Source organism: Siphateles boraxobius, unplaced genomic scaffold (assembly GCF_051911475.1).
Source record: "Siphateles boraxobius isolate OS27281-9 unplaced genomic scaffold, OSU_SipBor_1 29, whole genome shotgun sequence".
NCBI lineage: Eukaryota > Metazoa > Chordata > Actinopteri > Cypriniformes > Leuciscidae > Siphateles > Siphateles boraxobius.
In genome coordinates this window covers 1,155,368-1,171,424 of record NW_027508908.1, presented here as the reverse complement: position 1 = coordinate 1,171,424, position 16,057 = coordinate 1,155,368, and the positions used below count along the sequence as shown (strand labels likewise).

Here is a 16,057-nt window from a genome sequence, read left to right as displayed (position 1 = left end):
ACCAGTGAAAAAAAAAACTATGTTTTTGCCTGCCGTGTCTCGCCTTAACAGGTCGGTCCTCTGTAAGTTCCCAATCCCATAATGCACAGTTTTAGACAGTAAGGGAGCTCACTAGGTGTTGGCAGAGAAACGTCAACCACACATTTGAAAGGTATCCTCACCCATCATGCTGGTGATGATGATGATGGTGGTGATGATGATGGTGATGCTGAGGGCTGATGAAACGCCTGCAGTTGAAGAACTCGTTGCCCATGGCCTCCGTCAGGAAGTCCGTCGATCGAGGCAAACATGACGGCTCTTGGGAACCGGAGGAGTCCATCTCAGGGCAGCCCTGCTGCGGGTGCTGGGGATCCTGGGATTGGGAATGTGAGGAGGGATCAGCCTGTTCTCCCGACGTTTCCTCCAGGCACAACGATGAAGAAGAGCAGGGTTCAAGGATCCTAAGGGAAGACGAGCCAACCATGGCAGCGGCTGCTTCTGGAGTGAAAGGGATGGATTTTGTTTTGGAAAGTCCGGGAATGCCGGGACGCTCTGGACCTTGAACCTCTCCGAGGGCTTCGCCGGCTTTGCGTTTGCGCAACTCTGATGTAGACGGCTCTCGGGTTTCTTTTTGCGGACTGCTCTCGGATGTGACGGTGGGTCTGTCGTCTTCATCGTCCTCATCATCCTCGTCATCATCCTCGTCGTCATCCTCCTCTTCTTCCTCCTCTTCTTCCTCCTTCAAGGCCTCACTGTCAGCCATGTCGTCGGAGTGCATCTCGCTGCCAGGGCTGCCTGCTGATTGGCTGGCTCGACTGGATCCGGCCTCGTTGCTCGAGGCTTCGCTGCGTCCGCTGCTGCTTCCCTCCTCGCCACTGTTGGCCGTCTCGTCCGAGCTGCCCTGCAGAGACTCCTAGAATAGCAAAAAATACCTAAATTACTCGACTAGCAAAAAATACCAAAAATAGGGCTGCACAATTAATCGCAACTTACATGAAATTGCACTATAACCGATTTTGACTTGACTAAAAAATAAAAAAAAACACCTAAATGACTTGACTAGCAAAAAACACCTAAATAACTTGACAAAAAAACCCCGCATAAATTACTTGACTTGCAAAAAACACCTATTACTTGACTAAAAAACAAATTATTAGTGCTGCACAATTAATCGCAATTTACATGAAATCGCACTTTAACCGATTTGGCTTATCATGATTATGAAATTATTTTTAATGCGCAGCTTGTCATTGATGTACGGCTCTGTAAACGCTGCTCCTTCTGAAAGCACTGAGTTTGAGTCACACTTACAACTTGCATTTGAAAAAGCAACACGCGTCAAACATCTTTCCAAACATGAGAAGCTTTTATGAACCTCTTGTCCAACAAAAGACAACATTTAATAACATGCTTTTACTCCAAACTCCTCCTGTTAGATGATGTGACTTGTTACACAGAAAAGGTAGTCGTGTGTTTATATGTGTATGTGTGCGAACGTTACCTCTGTGTCCGACAGCCTCTGCTGCCCTCGCTTTCCGCTGCTCATGATCGGCTCGTCCATCTCCATGTCACTTCCTCCACTGTGATGCGTGTCGCTGTTGTCACTGCTCTCTGGGCTTCCAGCAGGAGAACCTGGGGGAGGAAATATTTGTAAACTGACATTTTAACCAGAAACTCTTTACACTGAGATTCTGATTTGAGCCATGGTGGCCAAATAAATAAATAAATAAATAAATAAATAAATAAATAAATAAATACAATTTTAACATCATCTTAGCTATGATGGCACAAAAAAAAAAATATATAAAAAAAAATAGCATTATCTTAGCCATGGTGGCAGAATAAATAAATAAATAAAATAGTATTACCTTAGCCATGGTGGCAAAATAAATAAATATATTAAATAAAATAGTATTATCTTAGCCATGGTGGCAAAATAAATAAATAAATAAATTAAATTAAATAGTATTATCTTACGCATGGTGGCAAAATAAATAAATAAATTAAATAAAATAGTATTATTTTAGCCATGGTGGCAAAATAAATACATAAATAAAACACCATTTTGACCACATCTTGGTCATAGTGACAAGATAAGAAAAAAAATGTATTTAACAAACTTAGCCATGGTGGCAAAATAAATGAATAACTAAAATAGCATTACCTTAGCCATGGTGGCAAACCAATGCTATTCTATTTATTTATTTATCTTAGCCATGGAGGCAAAATAAATAAATAGATTATTTTATTTATTTTTTTGCCATAAGGGCAAATAAATTAATATGATTAATTGAGATCCCTTTCTTGTTGACCACACACCTTTCTTGTTGCCCATGGGAATGTTAGTGTTGAGCAGGGAGGCGAAGGAGCTCTGTTTGGACAGTTGAGTTTTGGCAGCCAGGGCGTTATTCCACAAGGCCTTGATCAACATGGACGCCAAATACAGCGTCTGCGCACAGAGACACAACTCAGCAACCACATACAGGACGGCTCAGTAAAAATACATTTACTTCAGTCTCTCAAAATTCACCAATGTATGAGAGTGAGAGCTCAAACGTGTGTGTTAATGTTCATCATCTATCTGAGCATGTGACTAAACCGCGTACCTGTTCGGTGTGTGCGCTGGGGTGCAACCCTGACACCAGGCTGAGCACATGCCGCAGGGGAACCGGGTCCAGGTTCTTTATGAGCGAGGGGAACAGGTCATGGATGTAGCGACTGCAGTGTTTCAGCTACAGAAAACACAGAGACACAGAGGCCTGAGTTAACGACACAAATAAATGAGTCACAAAGGCCGAACAGAGAAAGAGTGTGTTCTTGTTTTCATGTACTTGTATCAAGAGGGTAGAATCTTCTCTAAAATATGGTCAAACCTCTTCAAAATTACAACAATTGTAACAGCTCTAAAGGAAAGCGTCTATTACTCAATGCATAGTATGCAGTGTTATTTCAGTATTTATGTACTGAAAGCCTGTGTTTTTTTGTTTTCGGTTTTGTTGCGTTTTTGTCATTTTAATTAGTTTTTTTTAAGTGTGTTTTTCCTTCTTCCTCTCCAAACTTTAGCAATATATCAGTATTAATATATTGATAGTCATTTCCTATTTTTCTGTATGTGAATTATTTGATCAATGAAAATAAACTGGATTTGTATGTTTTTTGAGGGGACTGAATGCACTTCGACCTTTTATGGACTTAATAAATATTTGCCTGCCGATTTTTTGTTCTTACCTGTACATTTTTTTTATGTTTCTCTTTCTTCTGGAATTATTGGGAAAGTAACCCCTGATATGAAGCTAACTGCATATGAAAATCATAATTGTATGTGATACCACTGGTGACCTGACTGTTCGGTTCTGTTCTGTTCTTTTGCATGTGTTTCACTAAAAGAAATAAAAAATAAAAATTCAAAAAAAGTTTAGAACATAGTATGCAACATTTACAAAAAGAAACATGTATGAAAATTTTGTAATTAAAAATAAAATAAAAGTTATTTTGCATTTATTAGTTATATTGCTGTTATAATTATAATTAAATTATTTATTAATAATATATATATATATATTAGGGCTGTTGATTTAATGCATTCATTTAAGTAATTACTTATGGGAAAAAAGAACGCATTAAAATTATTAACGCATTAGCGCACATGCCCCGCCCCAGAACTGCATCTTACATCATTTCATAAGGTTGATTGAACATGAAGCAGGGCAACAGCTTCACTGCATGATGAAGCCTATAAAATGCTAAAATTCAGTTATATGCCCCTAAAATTCAAGATATCAGGGCAAAAATTTCCCAGAATGAGTTTGTCTCATATTTATATAGTATAGTTAAGCAATATCCCACGACTGCTGATTTTGTCCTGAATAGTACTAGTGCAAATGCGATATTGATTTTATACAACAATGTGCGCGTGTGTGTGTGTGTGTGTGTGTGTGTGTGTGTGTGTGAGTGAGTGAAAGTGTGTGAGTGAGTGTGTATGTGAGGGAGTGAGTGAGTGAGTGAGTGAGTGAGTGTGTGTGTGTGTGTGTGTGTGTGTGAGAGAGAGAGAGTGAAAGTGTGTGAGTGAGTGTATATGTGAGTGTGTATGTTAGTGAGTGAGTGTGTAAATGTGTGTGAGAGAGTGTTTTTGTGAGAGTGCGCGTGTGTATGTGTGAGTGAGAGTATTTGTAAGCATGTTTGTGTGTGTGCGAGTGAAAGTGAGTGAGCGAGTGTATGTGTGTGTGAATGTGTGAGAGTGCATGTGTGTACAAGAGTGTGTGTGTGTGTGTGTGTGCGCGTGTGTGTGTGTGCGTGTGTGCGTGTGTGTGAGTGAGTGAGTGTGTGTGTGCGTGTGTGTGAGGGAGTGAGTGAGTGAGTGAGTGAGTGTGTGTGTGTGTGTGTGAGAGAGAGAGAGTGAAAGTGTGTGAGTGAGTGTATATGTGAGTGTGTATGTTAGTGAGTGAGTGTGTAAATGTGTGTGAGAGAGTGTTTTTGTGAGAGTGCGCGTGTGTATGTGTGAGTGAGAGTATTTGTAAGCATGTTTGTGTGTGTGCGAGTGAAAGTGAGTGAGCGAGTGTATGTGTGTGTGAATGTGTGAGAGTGCATGTGTGTACAAGAGTGTGTGTGTGTGTGTGTGTGTGTGTGTGTGCGTGTGTATATGTGAGTGTGTATGTGAGTGAGTGAGTGAGTGTGTGTAAGAGAATTTGTAAGTGTGTTTGTGTGTGTGCGAGTGAAAGTGTGTGAGTGTGTGTATGTGAGTGAGCGAGTGTATGTGTGTGTGAATGTGTGAGAGTGCAAGAGTGTGTGTGTGTATGTGTGTGTGTGTGTGTCTGTGTGTGTGTGTGTGCGCGTGTGTGTGTGTGTGTGTACCTGAGCGGCGGCCCATATACAGTCCACATGTTGAGTGCTCAGTCTGCCCTCGGCTGCCAGGAAGTTCAGGATCACTTGGCACTGTTTAATGATCTACAGCAGAAACAATACAAGCACAATCAGAGGAAATAAACCTCAGCAACCAGAGAGAACTAACCATGCAACCAAAAAAACTACAAGGATAAATGTTTTTGGTGCAAAAGTCTCCTCACCTCAATGTGCAAATTTGGTCCAAATATGTGCTCCACAACATTGTTGTTGATGAGCCAGTCGGCGAGTTCCTTTGCTATCGACCTGCGAGATGAAACAAAGATGTCAATAGACGTCCAGCTTGACTGAACTACTAACAGCAGTGGAGTCGAAACACTCACGTCTCGGTGTCAGACACCAGGGACTCGTTATTACACACGTCGTTGAAGGTGTGCAGCTGATTCTACAGAAACACAAGCACAGGTTAAGTCAGTCACTCAAATGTTATTTATATACCACTTTTAACGCACAAAGTGCTTTACACAATATAAAAACACAATCATTAAAATACATGAGTGAAGAGCTAAACACAAAAACAAAAAATATTGAAACCCAAAATACACAGAAGACCTCACAAAATATTAAAAGCACGTCTATACAAGTACGTTTTCAGACGACATTTCAAAACAAACACACATTCAGATGATCTAATATCAACAGGAAAACTATTCCATAGTTTAGGAGCCCTCACGGGAAATGCTCTATTAGTCCAGGCGATATGTAAAAATGATGTGCACATTTTTATAAAAGCATGAAACTTGATACACATATAGAGTTTGCAGCCCTGAACATTTGCAGAAGCGGAGACATCGCAAAAACGCCGCGTGGCGGCCACACTGCACGAGAGTACCAATTATCATGCTTTTATGAATAAGTGAACATAGAATATATGGGTGCCAAACCATTAAAAGCTTTATATGTCAACAATCAAATCTTAAAATCAATTCTTAAATAAACAAGTTAGCTAACAAAGAAGCTAAAACAGGTGTAATACGATGAAATGACTTTGTTCTTGTCAGTAATCTGGTTGTAAACGCGATAAAGTGCAATGGTTCAAAGAAGAGAACAAAGCATTACATTAATAAAAGCATGAATAAGCTTCTCTGTATCAATAAAATTTAAAAAAAGTTCAAAAAGAAATTTTTCTTAACTGATAAAAACAAGGCTGAACAAACTTCTTGACAAGAAATTCCCCAAAAATTGGAATAAAAAAAAAAAACACCCAGATTTCTTCTTACTACCCGCTTAATATTTGGAAAACCCCCATTAAGGGCGAGCTCAATCTGATTTTTACTTGAGCTCTGACCGATTACCAACTAAAGCACAGACTGGACACAATGAAAAAAGTGTGTTTTTTGTGCGTCTCGTACCGTGATCTGGCTCAGTCCGGCCAGTCTCATGGTGAGCGTTGGGCTCATGAAGTACTTAAAGGCCAGATCCAAACTCTCTCTGTCGAAACACAGCGCGCTGTCCAGCGGCTCCTTCACCGTGCTCCACATCAGATCGGCCATGTTACGCGCCGCGCTCTGACGCAACTCCTGATCCGACAGCTTGCACAGATACCTAGAGAGAGAGAGAGAGAGAGAAAGTGAGCGAGAGAGATTCACATACAACCAGATGCTTGGCACATAAACACAACTAATCACAAATATTCGTCTAGTAGACTCTCTTCAAAACCGCAGGTTTACAGCTCCAACAACACAGAACACTTCTAGACTGTGCATTGCTGTAATTTGTATTTTTTTTTTTTTTTACACAGAGATTTAACTTGTATTAAACCTGAAACATTCTTTAAGGATCGGAATCAAAAAATCCCTTTCTAGTCATAAAGGATCTATCAGGCCGCATGAAATAGCTAGTAAAAGTAAAAAATAAAAAAAAATAGTACAAATGACAGAGCATTTCAGACGCTTAATCATTTCATTTACATATAAACTATTTTATATTGTATGCCATTGTTTTTCAATTAAATGTGTCAGTTTAATAGTTTAATAATGTAATGGAATAGATAATAGCTGTATGATTTTCAGTCTCTTTGTCTTTTGTCAATGTACTTTCAATAAAAACAATATTATGCATTTTATTATATTATTGGAAAATTAAATTATATATAAATGTGTAGATTTGAATATAATATAATATAATGATGATTTTTCTAGGTGGATGAAAATTTATATGGTATAAAGATTAAATATAATCTATATAATGTAATATTAAAACATAATAATTTTGAGATGGGATTACTTTTAAAGGTGGATGAATATATATTAAAAATATAAAACAAATATAATATAATATTATAATTTTGGGATGATTGTATTTTTCTAGGTGGATGAATATTTATATGGCATGAACATTTAATATTATAAATGTATGCTTGCATGCATGTATGTATCTGTATATATAAATATATATGCGTGTGTGTGTGTATGTATGATAAATCTTAAAATATAATAGTAATTTTGAGGTGGGACTACATAACATTTAACATTTGGCCAGCAGAAAAAATCTCCATTAGAGAAAAATCCTTCTTCTTCCTTCTTCCTTCTCTCTCTGCTCTAATCCGGTCTGGCTCGAGTCACATGACCGGCTCTTTCAGCCGTCTGGCTCCCCCAAGGTCATGTGAGGAGAGCCGTGGCGACTGTTGCTATGGTGAGGGATGCTCTTCCTAGCAACTCAACCGAGCGCAGATTCTTGGCGGGCGGCAGCGCTCTTTCTAAGAGTACTTTGATTCTGCACTGCCTCGGTCTCGCTGGTCTTTGAGCGAGTCAGGATTGATTAGATGAAATAAATGCGATATTTCTGCACACAATTAATAATTGTACACTTTTAGGAGCAGTTTAGAAATGCGCTCTTACCTGATAACGTAAGTGCGAAAAGGGATGATGTGCTGCATCACAGCGGGAATGTGCAACCATATTCTGATCTGTATGCACAGAAAAAAACACCTGATTGGTCACAGGTCACACACACACGTCAGACTCGGGTTTGATCGGGCGACGCAGAGCTTGGACTCACGTTAGAGACGATGGTGATGAAGGCATGTGCGATGGGGAAGGGGAGAGTGTCAGGAGCGCCGAACTCAAAGCAGTCCTTCATCAGAGAGAGGCCGTGCTTCCCGCAGAACATACACACGTATCGCAGCAGGTGCAGAGGAACCTCCACGTCCTGAAACACACACGCATGTGACGACACTCTAAACACTCTCTTCATCAACCGCATGATCGTGAGTCTAAATCAAATCTGCATAAAAACTTTTTTATTCAAATAAATGCATAGATTTGACAAATTATTCGCACAAAAATTTATTTATCTCATGATTCATAAGACCTTTTGTCAGTTATTCTTATGACTAAACATATATTATTAAACAACTATAACACATTAAATACAGAAAACATGAGGTATGACAACCAGACACAACCTATATCCATTAAATATAATTACTAAATGATGTAATCAGTTATGACAATAATATATGTATGAAAACTAGATGAAACCTATTACCTGTTCAAATTATAATATAATTATTATTAATAACAATGTAATTAATCATAATTATTAATAATAATAAAATATAATAAGTATGAAAAGCAGACATGACCCATTACCTATTCAAATATAATAATTATTAAGAGCAATTGAATTAATAATAATATAATTAATATAATAACTATTAAAGGTATGAAAAACAGACATGACCTATTACCTATTAACATTATAAAATAATAATTATTAATGTAGTTAATCACAATTAACAATATGTGTAAGAAAAGCAGACATGATAAATCAAAATTATTACTATTAATACACTTTAAAATACAATACATTTTATATATATATTCTAAATATATAATGGTAATTCTATATTATAAATATATTATTATTATTACTATACTTATCAATAACAATGCAATTAATCATAATTAATAATATTTAATGTTTAATAATAAACCATTATTATTATACACTAAATATTTTATGTAATGTTTAATAATAATTATTAGCAACATCTGTACTGTAAATGATGTAATTTGTGTGCATATATTTATTATTAAATGTTATTGATTCGTTATTGAACGTGTAACATTAACACAAACTTATAAGAAATAATCCACAGATGAACTGATTGTCAAAGCAGTTGCAGGCAGCACTATTTATAGACTGCAAAGACATGCCGATATTAATTCTCATTTATTCGACTTCAAAGCATTCTTACATAGAGTTTGAATGATGAATAGCTTAAATTGAAATCACTAAAATCTTTGATGATTCATAGGAGCGGATGAATCACGCCAAGCAACATCTAAACAAAGAACATCCCGTACTTTCACACACAAGCCACACCCAGTAGTCTTAAAGTCAGAGTCAGTTAAGTCTAGTCCTGCAGCGTCCACTCAGCATATACTGAGCTCATAAACTGTCTCTAAACGGTGTAATCAAGCCCATCATCATGAGAGCGTGCGCGCGTGTGTGTGTGTGTGTGTGTGAGAGAAAGACAGACAGAGACTTACATTCATATCACAGAAAGAGCCGAGGATATTGCTCTCTTGTGCCGAAATATCCTGAGGGCAAAAACAACAAATGGATATTAAAAAAAGAGAGCGATCCAAATAAAACCAGTAGTGAGCAACTACGAACACCACAGAACACAGTTTTTCTTGTGTGTTGAGGTTATTCAGTTCATCCTAATCATTCAAGAATAACAAAGCACTAACTGGAAGAGTATAAAATGGTGTATAATGCTTGTGTTGTGTGTGTATTTTACCTCGATTGAGCCTAAAAGAAGGTTAAAAATGCCATTAAAAACCTCCATAGTGCATTTTTTTCTGATAAAGTAGAAATGGACACAAGTACTTGGTACTGACTGTTTGATTTCAGTCAGAATAAAGACATAATTTGTCTTTTTAAATTGTGGTGTAAATACGGCTTAGTTCGGTATTTGCGTTAATCGCACTACAGTTGGCCGTGACATCGTGTGAGCTTGATCAGAAAGACAAAAGTGGCACATTATGTGTATCTAATCCTTCAAATATTCAATTACACTTTGTGTCATGTACACTAAAGGCTTTATCGGTCGGTCCAACAGCTACACAAAAACCTGATCATAACTGCACATGTAAACGTACTTTATGACTGCGTGACTTAACATCTACACAAAAAGCACTAAAAACAGGACCAATTGTTATTTTGGGATTGGTGATGGGATATTTTTCAGCGGTACCTTGATGACTAAAGCAAATGAAACAAAAGTTGAAATTCATATCAAAGCTGGTTAAAAAAAAACGGTATCGTTTCATTAACATGTCATAACCATGTCCCTCCACGATCGACTGCAAGCTCGCATTCGCTTGAGTGCAACGCCCACATCTCAACATCCAATCAACAACTGATGCGCAGAGCATTTTTCACAATACTAAAGAAAAGATCTGACCTTACTTCTGTTTCATTGCAAGTTTAAAGTCGGCATAATGTCAAAATGGACCCTAATTACTTTGTTAGCGCACCGTACTAGTCTAGTGGTAAACAATTCATCCATGCAAGTTAATCCATAATATAATTCTGGATGAATCGAGAATCGCAATTTTTTTTTTTTTTTTTAAACAGAGATCATGATTCTTCCAGGATTCACCCGCGAGAAGAGAAACTTAACAAAATAGCATGTAAATTCCTAGAGGTTCTGACAAAATGTTAATTGCTGCAGTCTATTTAAAATGTTTAATTAATTTGAATGAATTTTTAAATCAGGTTAAATAAATGATTCAATGACTCACTCCTAAATACTTCACTTGTTTCATTACTGGATGAATCAGCGTTTTTGAACTAATCTCTTGAATCAATGATTCAAAGAGAAATACATTTTATACATCACATATCGCCACCTACTGGTGTAACGGTGTAATTGATACGATCGTTATTTGAAGCACCAAGTTACTTTAAAAAGGTGATTAACTCTATTTTGATTGTTACGTAAACATCAGTGTTTATATCCAACCTATAAACGTTTATCCCAGAACTTCTGTGATAATATGAATATTTGTAACACAGAAATAATGATACTGTGTGGTAAAAAAAAAAAAAAAAAAGACTGAAGCTTTTACACACCTAAACATGGCGACTGCACTCTCTGGCACAGCGTTCGCTGTGATTTTGTCAGAGGTTTAATAGACACGGACGAATTGTTGTCATTTAGGAATGAGATCACATGGGCGTATGAATCAAGATAGTGTTCTTTTAACAATTAATTGAAAACATTTGTCTTCGCAATCTCGAATTTATTCATAATCTACGCAATATCTAGACCTTTGACAGGGAATGGTACGCCTACTTTTCTATATCTAATCAATTCCCAGAGTGTTAAAAACAAGCCACGCCCCTTATTTTCCTCATTTAATATTCCGTTTCACTCTGAAAATGTCGGTCGCCACGTGCGGTTAATGCGGACTTTAAAAGCCTCAGGAAAACCCTTCAGGAACACAGAGCGTGGTATATGCGAGCATGCATTACCTCTATAGTGGGGTGTGTGTTGTGTTTGTAGGCCGTGTACAGGGGGAACTGGATCTGGAAGATCTTGGCGGCACACAGCAGCAGTTTCTCCTGGTCTTCTGTGCTCCAGGATGCGAACAGGTCCAGGCCGCTCTCGTTCCCGCTCTCGCCCGCCGCGGGCTCGCTGAGCCTGGGCTGGGGGTCCGGTTTGACCCCCTGCTTTTGGTTTTTGTGCTGATCACCATCCTCTGCTGCACCGTCCTCATCAGCAGAGTCCCGTTCCACATTCAAGGGCTCGTCCTCATTGGGCGACGGCTGTGGCTGGGCGGAGCCCCATTCAGGCTCCACCCCCTCAGTCCTACTGTTGCCATGGCCACTGCGTAAGCGGTCCCTAAGGTTGGTTACTTGGGCGATGACCAAGTTAATGAGGGCATAAACCAGTTGGCTGAACACCTCGAGGTGCTTGTATTCTTTAAAACAGCACAGACACTGCCTGCAAACGAACACAGAGAGAATCAACCATCATCATTCAAGTTCTACCTTCAGTAATATTTTGGCTTAAGGGTACATTGGCTCATCTATTCTGGTTCTGCCCAGAAATATGTAAATTCTGGTCTGAGGTTTTTTGTTTTTACTCAAAGGAACTTAAGACTGATTTTCCTCATGATCCCAGTGTTGCAATATTAGGCTGGGCCCCTTCTTTAGTGACCTATAACCTTAATCAAATCCAGACAATACAATTTTGTTGATGTGGAACAAAGAGTTTGTACCTAAATTTGAAGTGTGGCTTTTAGCAGTGTGTTAAATATGGAAAAGATCAGATGGCTGATAACCGAAGACATTTTTACAGATTTGGAAGTCCCTTATAGAATTTCTGGAAGAGGATCATGGAATTTAACATATTGGACATGTGTTCTAAGAGGTGTGGAACTGTAGATTATATAGCGTCTTGCAGGGTCCAATAACTCACTTTATTTCCATAATTGGGTAATCATTGGTATTGGCATTTTATTCTAAATATTTTACTTTTAATATATGTGTATGTAGAGGTTTTCAATGTGTATTTGTGTATATATATATATATATATATATATATATATGTATGGACATTGTATGTTTATATGTACTTATGTATCTTATGTATATATAGGCATTTATCATTATTGTTTATTTATTTTTATTATTTATTTACTTGTTACTTATATGCTGGCATTGGGTGGGGGGTTGTTCTGTAAAAATGTGATAAGGTTTAAATAAAATATATTTTTTTTAAAATAATAATAATATTTTGGCTAATATAACGCCGTTTTCAGCGACCAAGAAGTACTGTAAGGATGGTTTAACACACGTGTTCCACAGATTCCTCCCAAAACCAGCACAAAAAGGTCTTGTCCCAAAAGGCACACTTCATGTACACTTGCTGTCTTATGGACTTATAATGGACATCCGCTTGCGTGAGTCCACAAACCCGTAGGGTGTCCCATTTGTAATTTTAGGTTTCTGAAGGGTGCTCTGAGTCAATATTCTCCCTCCACGTAAACTTTTGCAGAGCCTGTGCTGAAGACTGTTCTACCTGACAGTCAAAGCGGCGTTATGTTAAGTGTGGACTCGGAGGACAACCGCCAGGGCTAAGGGTGCCATTTGTGACAGGGCCAAAAGTTTGCATCTGAGTGTGCTCAACACACTGAACTACAGCAGGTTAAAGGTCAAATAACACAGATCATACATTCTTTTATGAATAAACAGCCATTATGACAAAGTAAACAACAACAACAACAACAACATGATTCAGGATGAAGTTGAAAACATGTGAATCAGTGTGTGAATCAGTAAGCAAATCAGTGAGGGAATGAGAAATAAAGTGAATGAATGAATAAATTAAGACAGTATATGAGTGAACAAGATAATGAATGAATGAATGAATGAATAAATTAGTCAGTGAGCAAATCAGTAATTAAATGAGAATGAATAAATGAATGAGTGAATCGGTAAGTGAATACGAATGAATCAGTGAGTGAATCGGTAAGTGAATATGAATGAATCAGTGAGTGAATCGGTAAGTGAATATGAATGAATCAGTGAGTGAATCGGTAAGTGAATACGAATGAATCAGTGAGTGAATTGTTAAGTGAATACGAGTGAATCAGTAAGTGAATGAGAATGAATGAATAAGCGAACTAGCAAAAGTGAGAATGATTGATTAAGTGAATGTGTGATAGTGTAGCGCTGCACAATTGGGGGGGGGGTCAATGGATTTTTACGGAGAAATAAAACAGATTTTTTTTTTTTGCTATGCTTTTTAGTATTGCTGCACAATTTTAGTATTATTACAAAATAAAAAATATTAAAATCACTAAACAAAACCAAGGTAATAAATATTTCACCATAAAAATTGGATTTATTTACTTGAATGCAATAAGTAACTTTGGGTAAAATACCATGTTGACTAAATGAAGTGGAAAAGAAATGAACAAGCGAGTGCAGGAAGTGGATGTTTGAAGCGAGTGCTGACCTCTGTGTCCATGTGCTGATGTAAGCGAAGACTCTTAAGGCATGTTCCTTCTTCAGCTGCAGGCCGTCTGAGCTGTCTGCATCCGAGACTGACACACACACACACACACACACACACACACACACACACACACAAACACACACACACAAACACACACACACACACACACACACACACACACACACACACACACACACACACACACACACACACACACACACACACACACACACACACACACACACACACACACACACACACACACACACAGAGAGAGAGAGAGAGAGAGAGAGATAAAAGAAAACAGTTAATGAAGTGGCTACAGGGTCCTTGGACTGACTGAGATCAAATCAGTGTTAGAGACGCACAACAAACACAAGCACAAAAACTAAAACACAACTTACACACAGAATACACACTTTATGTTAGAGGGGGGGGGGCCCAATTTTTTTTTAATACAATACAAAAAGAATCTATAAAAAAATTAATTAAAAAAATGATCGTAATTTTAATGGTAAAAGACTGTAACTGGTTAACGGTAAGTTCCCTTACAGTGAAAAACTATCATTGATCTAATGAGACATTTCATGTGATTTGACAGTACAATACTGTTAAATGTACAGTTTTTGGAAGTGAAAAGGTAATTACAAATAATATAAAGTGAAAAAAAGAAAAAATGAACTTTGTTACGTGTGACATTTGATGGTTTTTCATTGAAATAACTGTTTCAAGCTGCATCTAATGTTGTTAAATGAATGATTATTGAATATTACTGTACTTACCATGATGGTGTTCAGTATTAGTGTGTATGACACTGTTTGCACCTTTGATATATTAGTATTTACTTCAGCTACTTGTGATGAAGTTGGTTTCTTTCTCTACCACCTGTGTTTTTAAGGTGTCTGTCAGTAATTATAAATGTAAAAAAACAGAATTGAGTCATTTAGCATATTAACATTATTTCAGTACATGTAATATACATTTTTTACGGTTTAAAAATTAAAAATGTACCTAGAATATTTTGTAACACAATATTTTTCAGTAAATTTACACTATAACAAAGTACCAAGCTTGATCATTACAGACGATCACATGACATTCTGATTTGCATTACCTTAATATCCATTTAAGTGCCCCCCCCCCCACACAATTATTGGTTTCCATGGCAACGTGGGAGTTGCTGGACTTGGGAACGCTACCTTGGGGTAGTAAAGTTCACTCGAGCAGCTGGTTAGCCTTGACCTACATGAGATTTTATTCCTTTCTTTCTATAAAACGGCTTTCCTGTCTTTTTTTCTCTTCCGCTTCCACACAGCTCTAGAGTAACAATTCAGGGCATTGTGTTGATGCCGGCTGAGAAACAGTTTGATATGAGGATCCGTTATCAAAGCCGTTATTCTGAAAGCTCAAAACAGAAAAAAAAGAAAGAAAAACCGCACACACACTGACTGAATGAATTACATTATTAGGTGCTTTTCAGGAGAAAAAACTAAAAAAAACAGTCTGACCTTATTGACTTATAAGAATCATTCACTCAAAAATGAATGTTCTGTCATATGATATATATGACAAATATTTTGAAGAATGTTCTATACAGCTCCAGAAACTGCACCATAAAAGCATGTGCTAGATTGCAAAAACAAGTTATGTGAGAAAAAGACTGGATTTAACTCACTTTTTTCAAGTCAATTCCTGCCTGTCTTGTAACCAATTGAAATTTAGGAAGTTTGAATATGCAAAACAATAACAGGCTACAAAAGCTTGGATAGAAGACGATTTTCAGGAAATTACATCTCTTTTTTGGTCTGTTCCTGACACAAATCTATCACATGACTTCAGAAGACTTAAAATATACAAGTTGTATTGACTAAATTTATGGTCATTTTCTGACCTTTTTGAACATTGAAAGGTCACCGTCTGTTGCACAGTAAAACCCAGTGCGAACAGTTTAAATCATCTTAAATTAAGGTCTTACGGGTTTGGAGCGTCATGAGTGCGAGTAAATAATGACGGAGAACTGTTTTATATTGAAGGACAAGAGCTATTCCTTTCAAATATATAGTAAAAATGAGATATGATTCATGACTTTTTATGATGTCTGGCAAAACTAGTTTAGTGACCGTCTGACATCTGAGCTTTCAGAAAATGTGAAATTACAGAGTATGCATAAACAGATGTCTGGTGACAAATACAGGGCGT

The 16,057-nt window shown here is 37.4% G+C and overlaps 1 protein-coding gene across 1 annotated transcript in view; it reads right to left on the bottom strand.

Moving 5' to 3' along the window:
* The window catches only part of usp34 (ubiquitin specific peptidase 34), a 78,598-nt gene that overhangs the window by 59,641 nt on the left and 2,900 nt on the right, over positions 1-16,057 (bottom strand). Inside the window, exons 2-14 of the mRNA XM_077245885.1 lie at positions 13,859-13,946; positions 11,368-11,839; positions 9,375-9,425; positions 7,879-8,028; positions 7,719-7,786; positions 6,231-6,423; positions 5,202-5,263; positions 5,043-5,124; positions 4,831-4,923; positions 2,586-2,711; positions 2,299-2,428; positions 1,481-1,611; positions 162-892 (exon numbers count right to left, since the gene is read on the bottom strand). Of these exons, the coding sequence (XP_077102000.1) occupies positions 162-892; positions 1,481-1,611; positions 2,299-2,428; positions 2,586-2,711; positions 4,831-4,923; positions 5,043-5,124; positions 5,202-5,263; positions 6,231-6,423; positions 7,719-7,786; positions 7,879-8,028; positions 9,375-9,425; positions 11,368-11,839; positions 13,859-13,946 (2,377 nt within the window). The remainder of the gene's footprint in view (positions 1-161; positions 893-1,480; positions 1,612-2,298; positions 2,429-2,585; positions 2,712-4,830; positions 4,924-5,042; positions 5,125-5,201; positions 5,264-6,230; positions 6,424-7,718; positions 7,787-7,878; positions 8,029-9,374; positions 9,426-11,367; positions 11,840-13,858; positions 13,947-16,057) is intronic.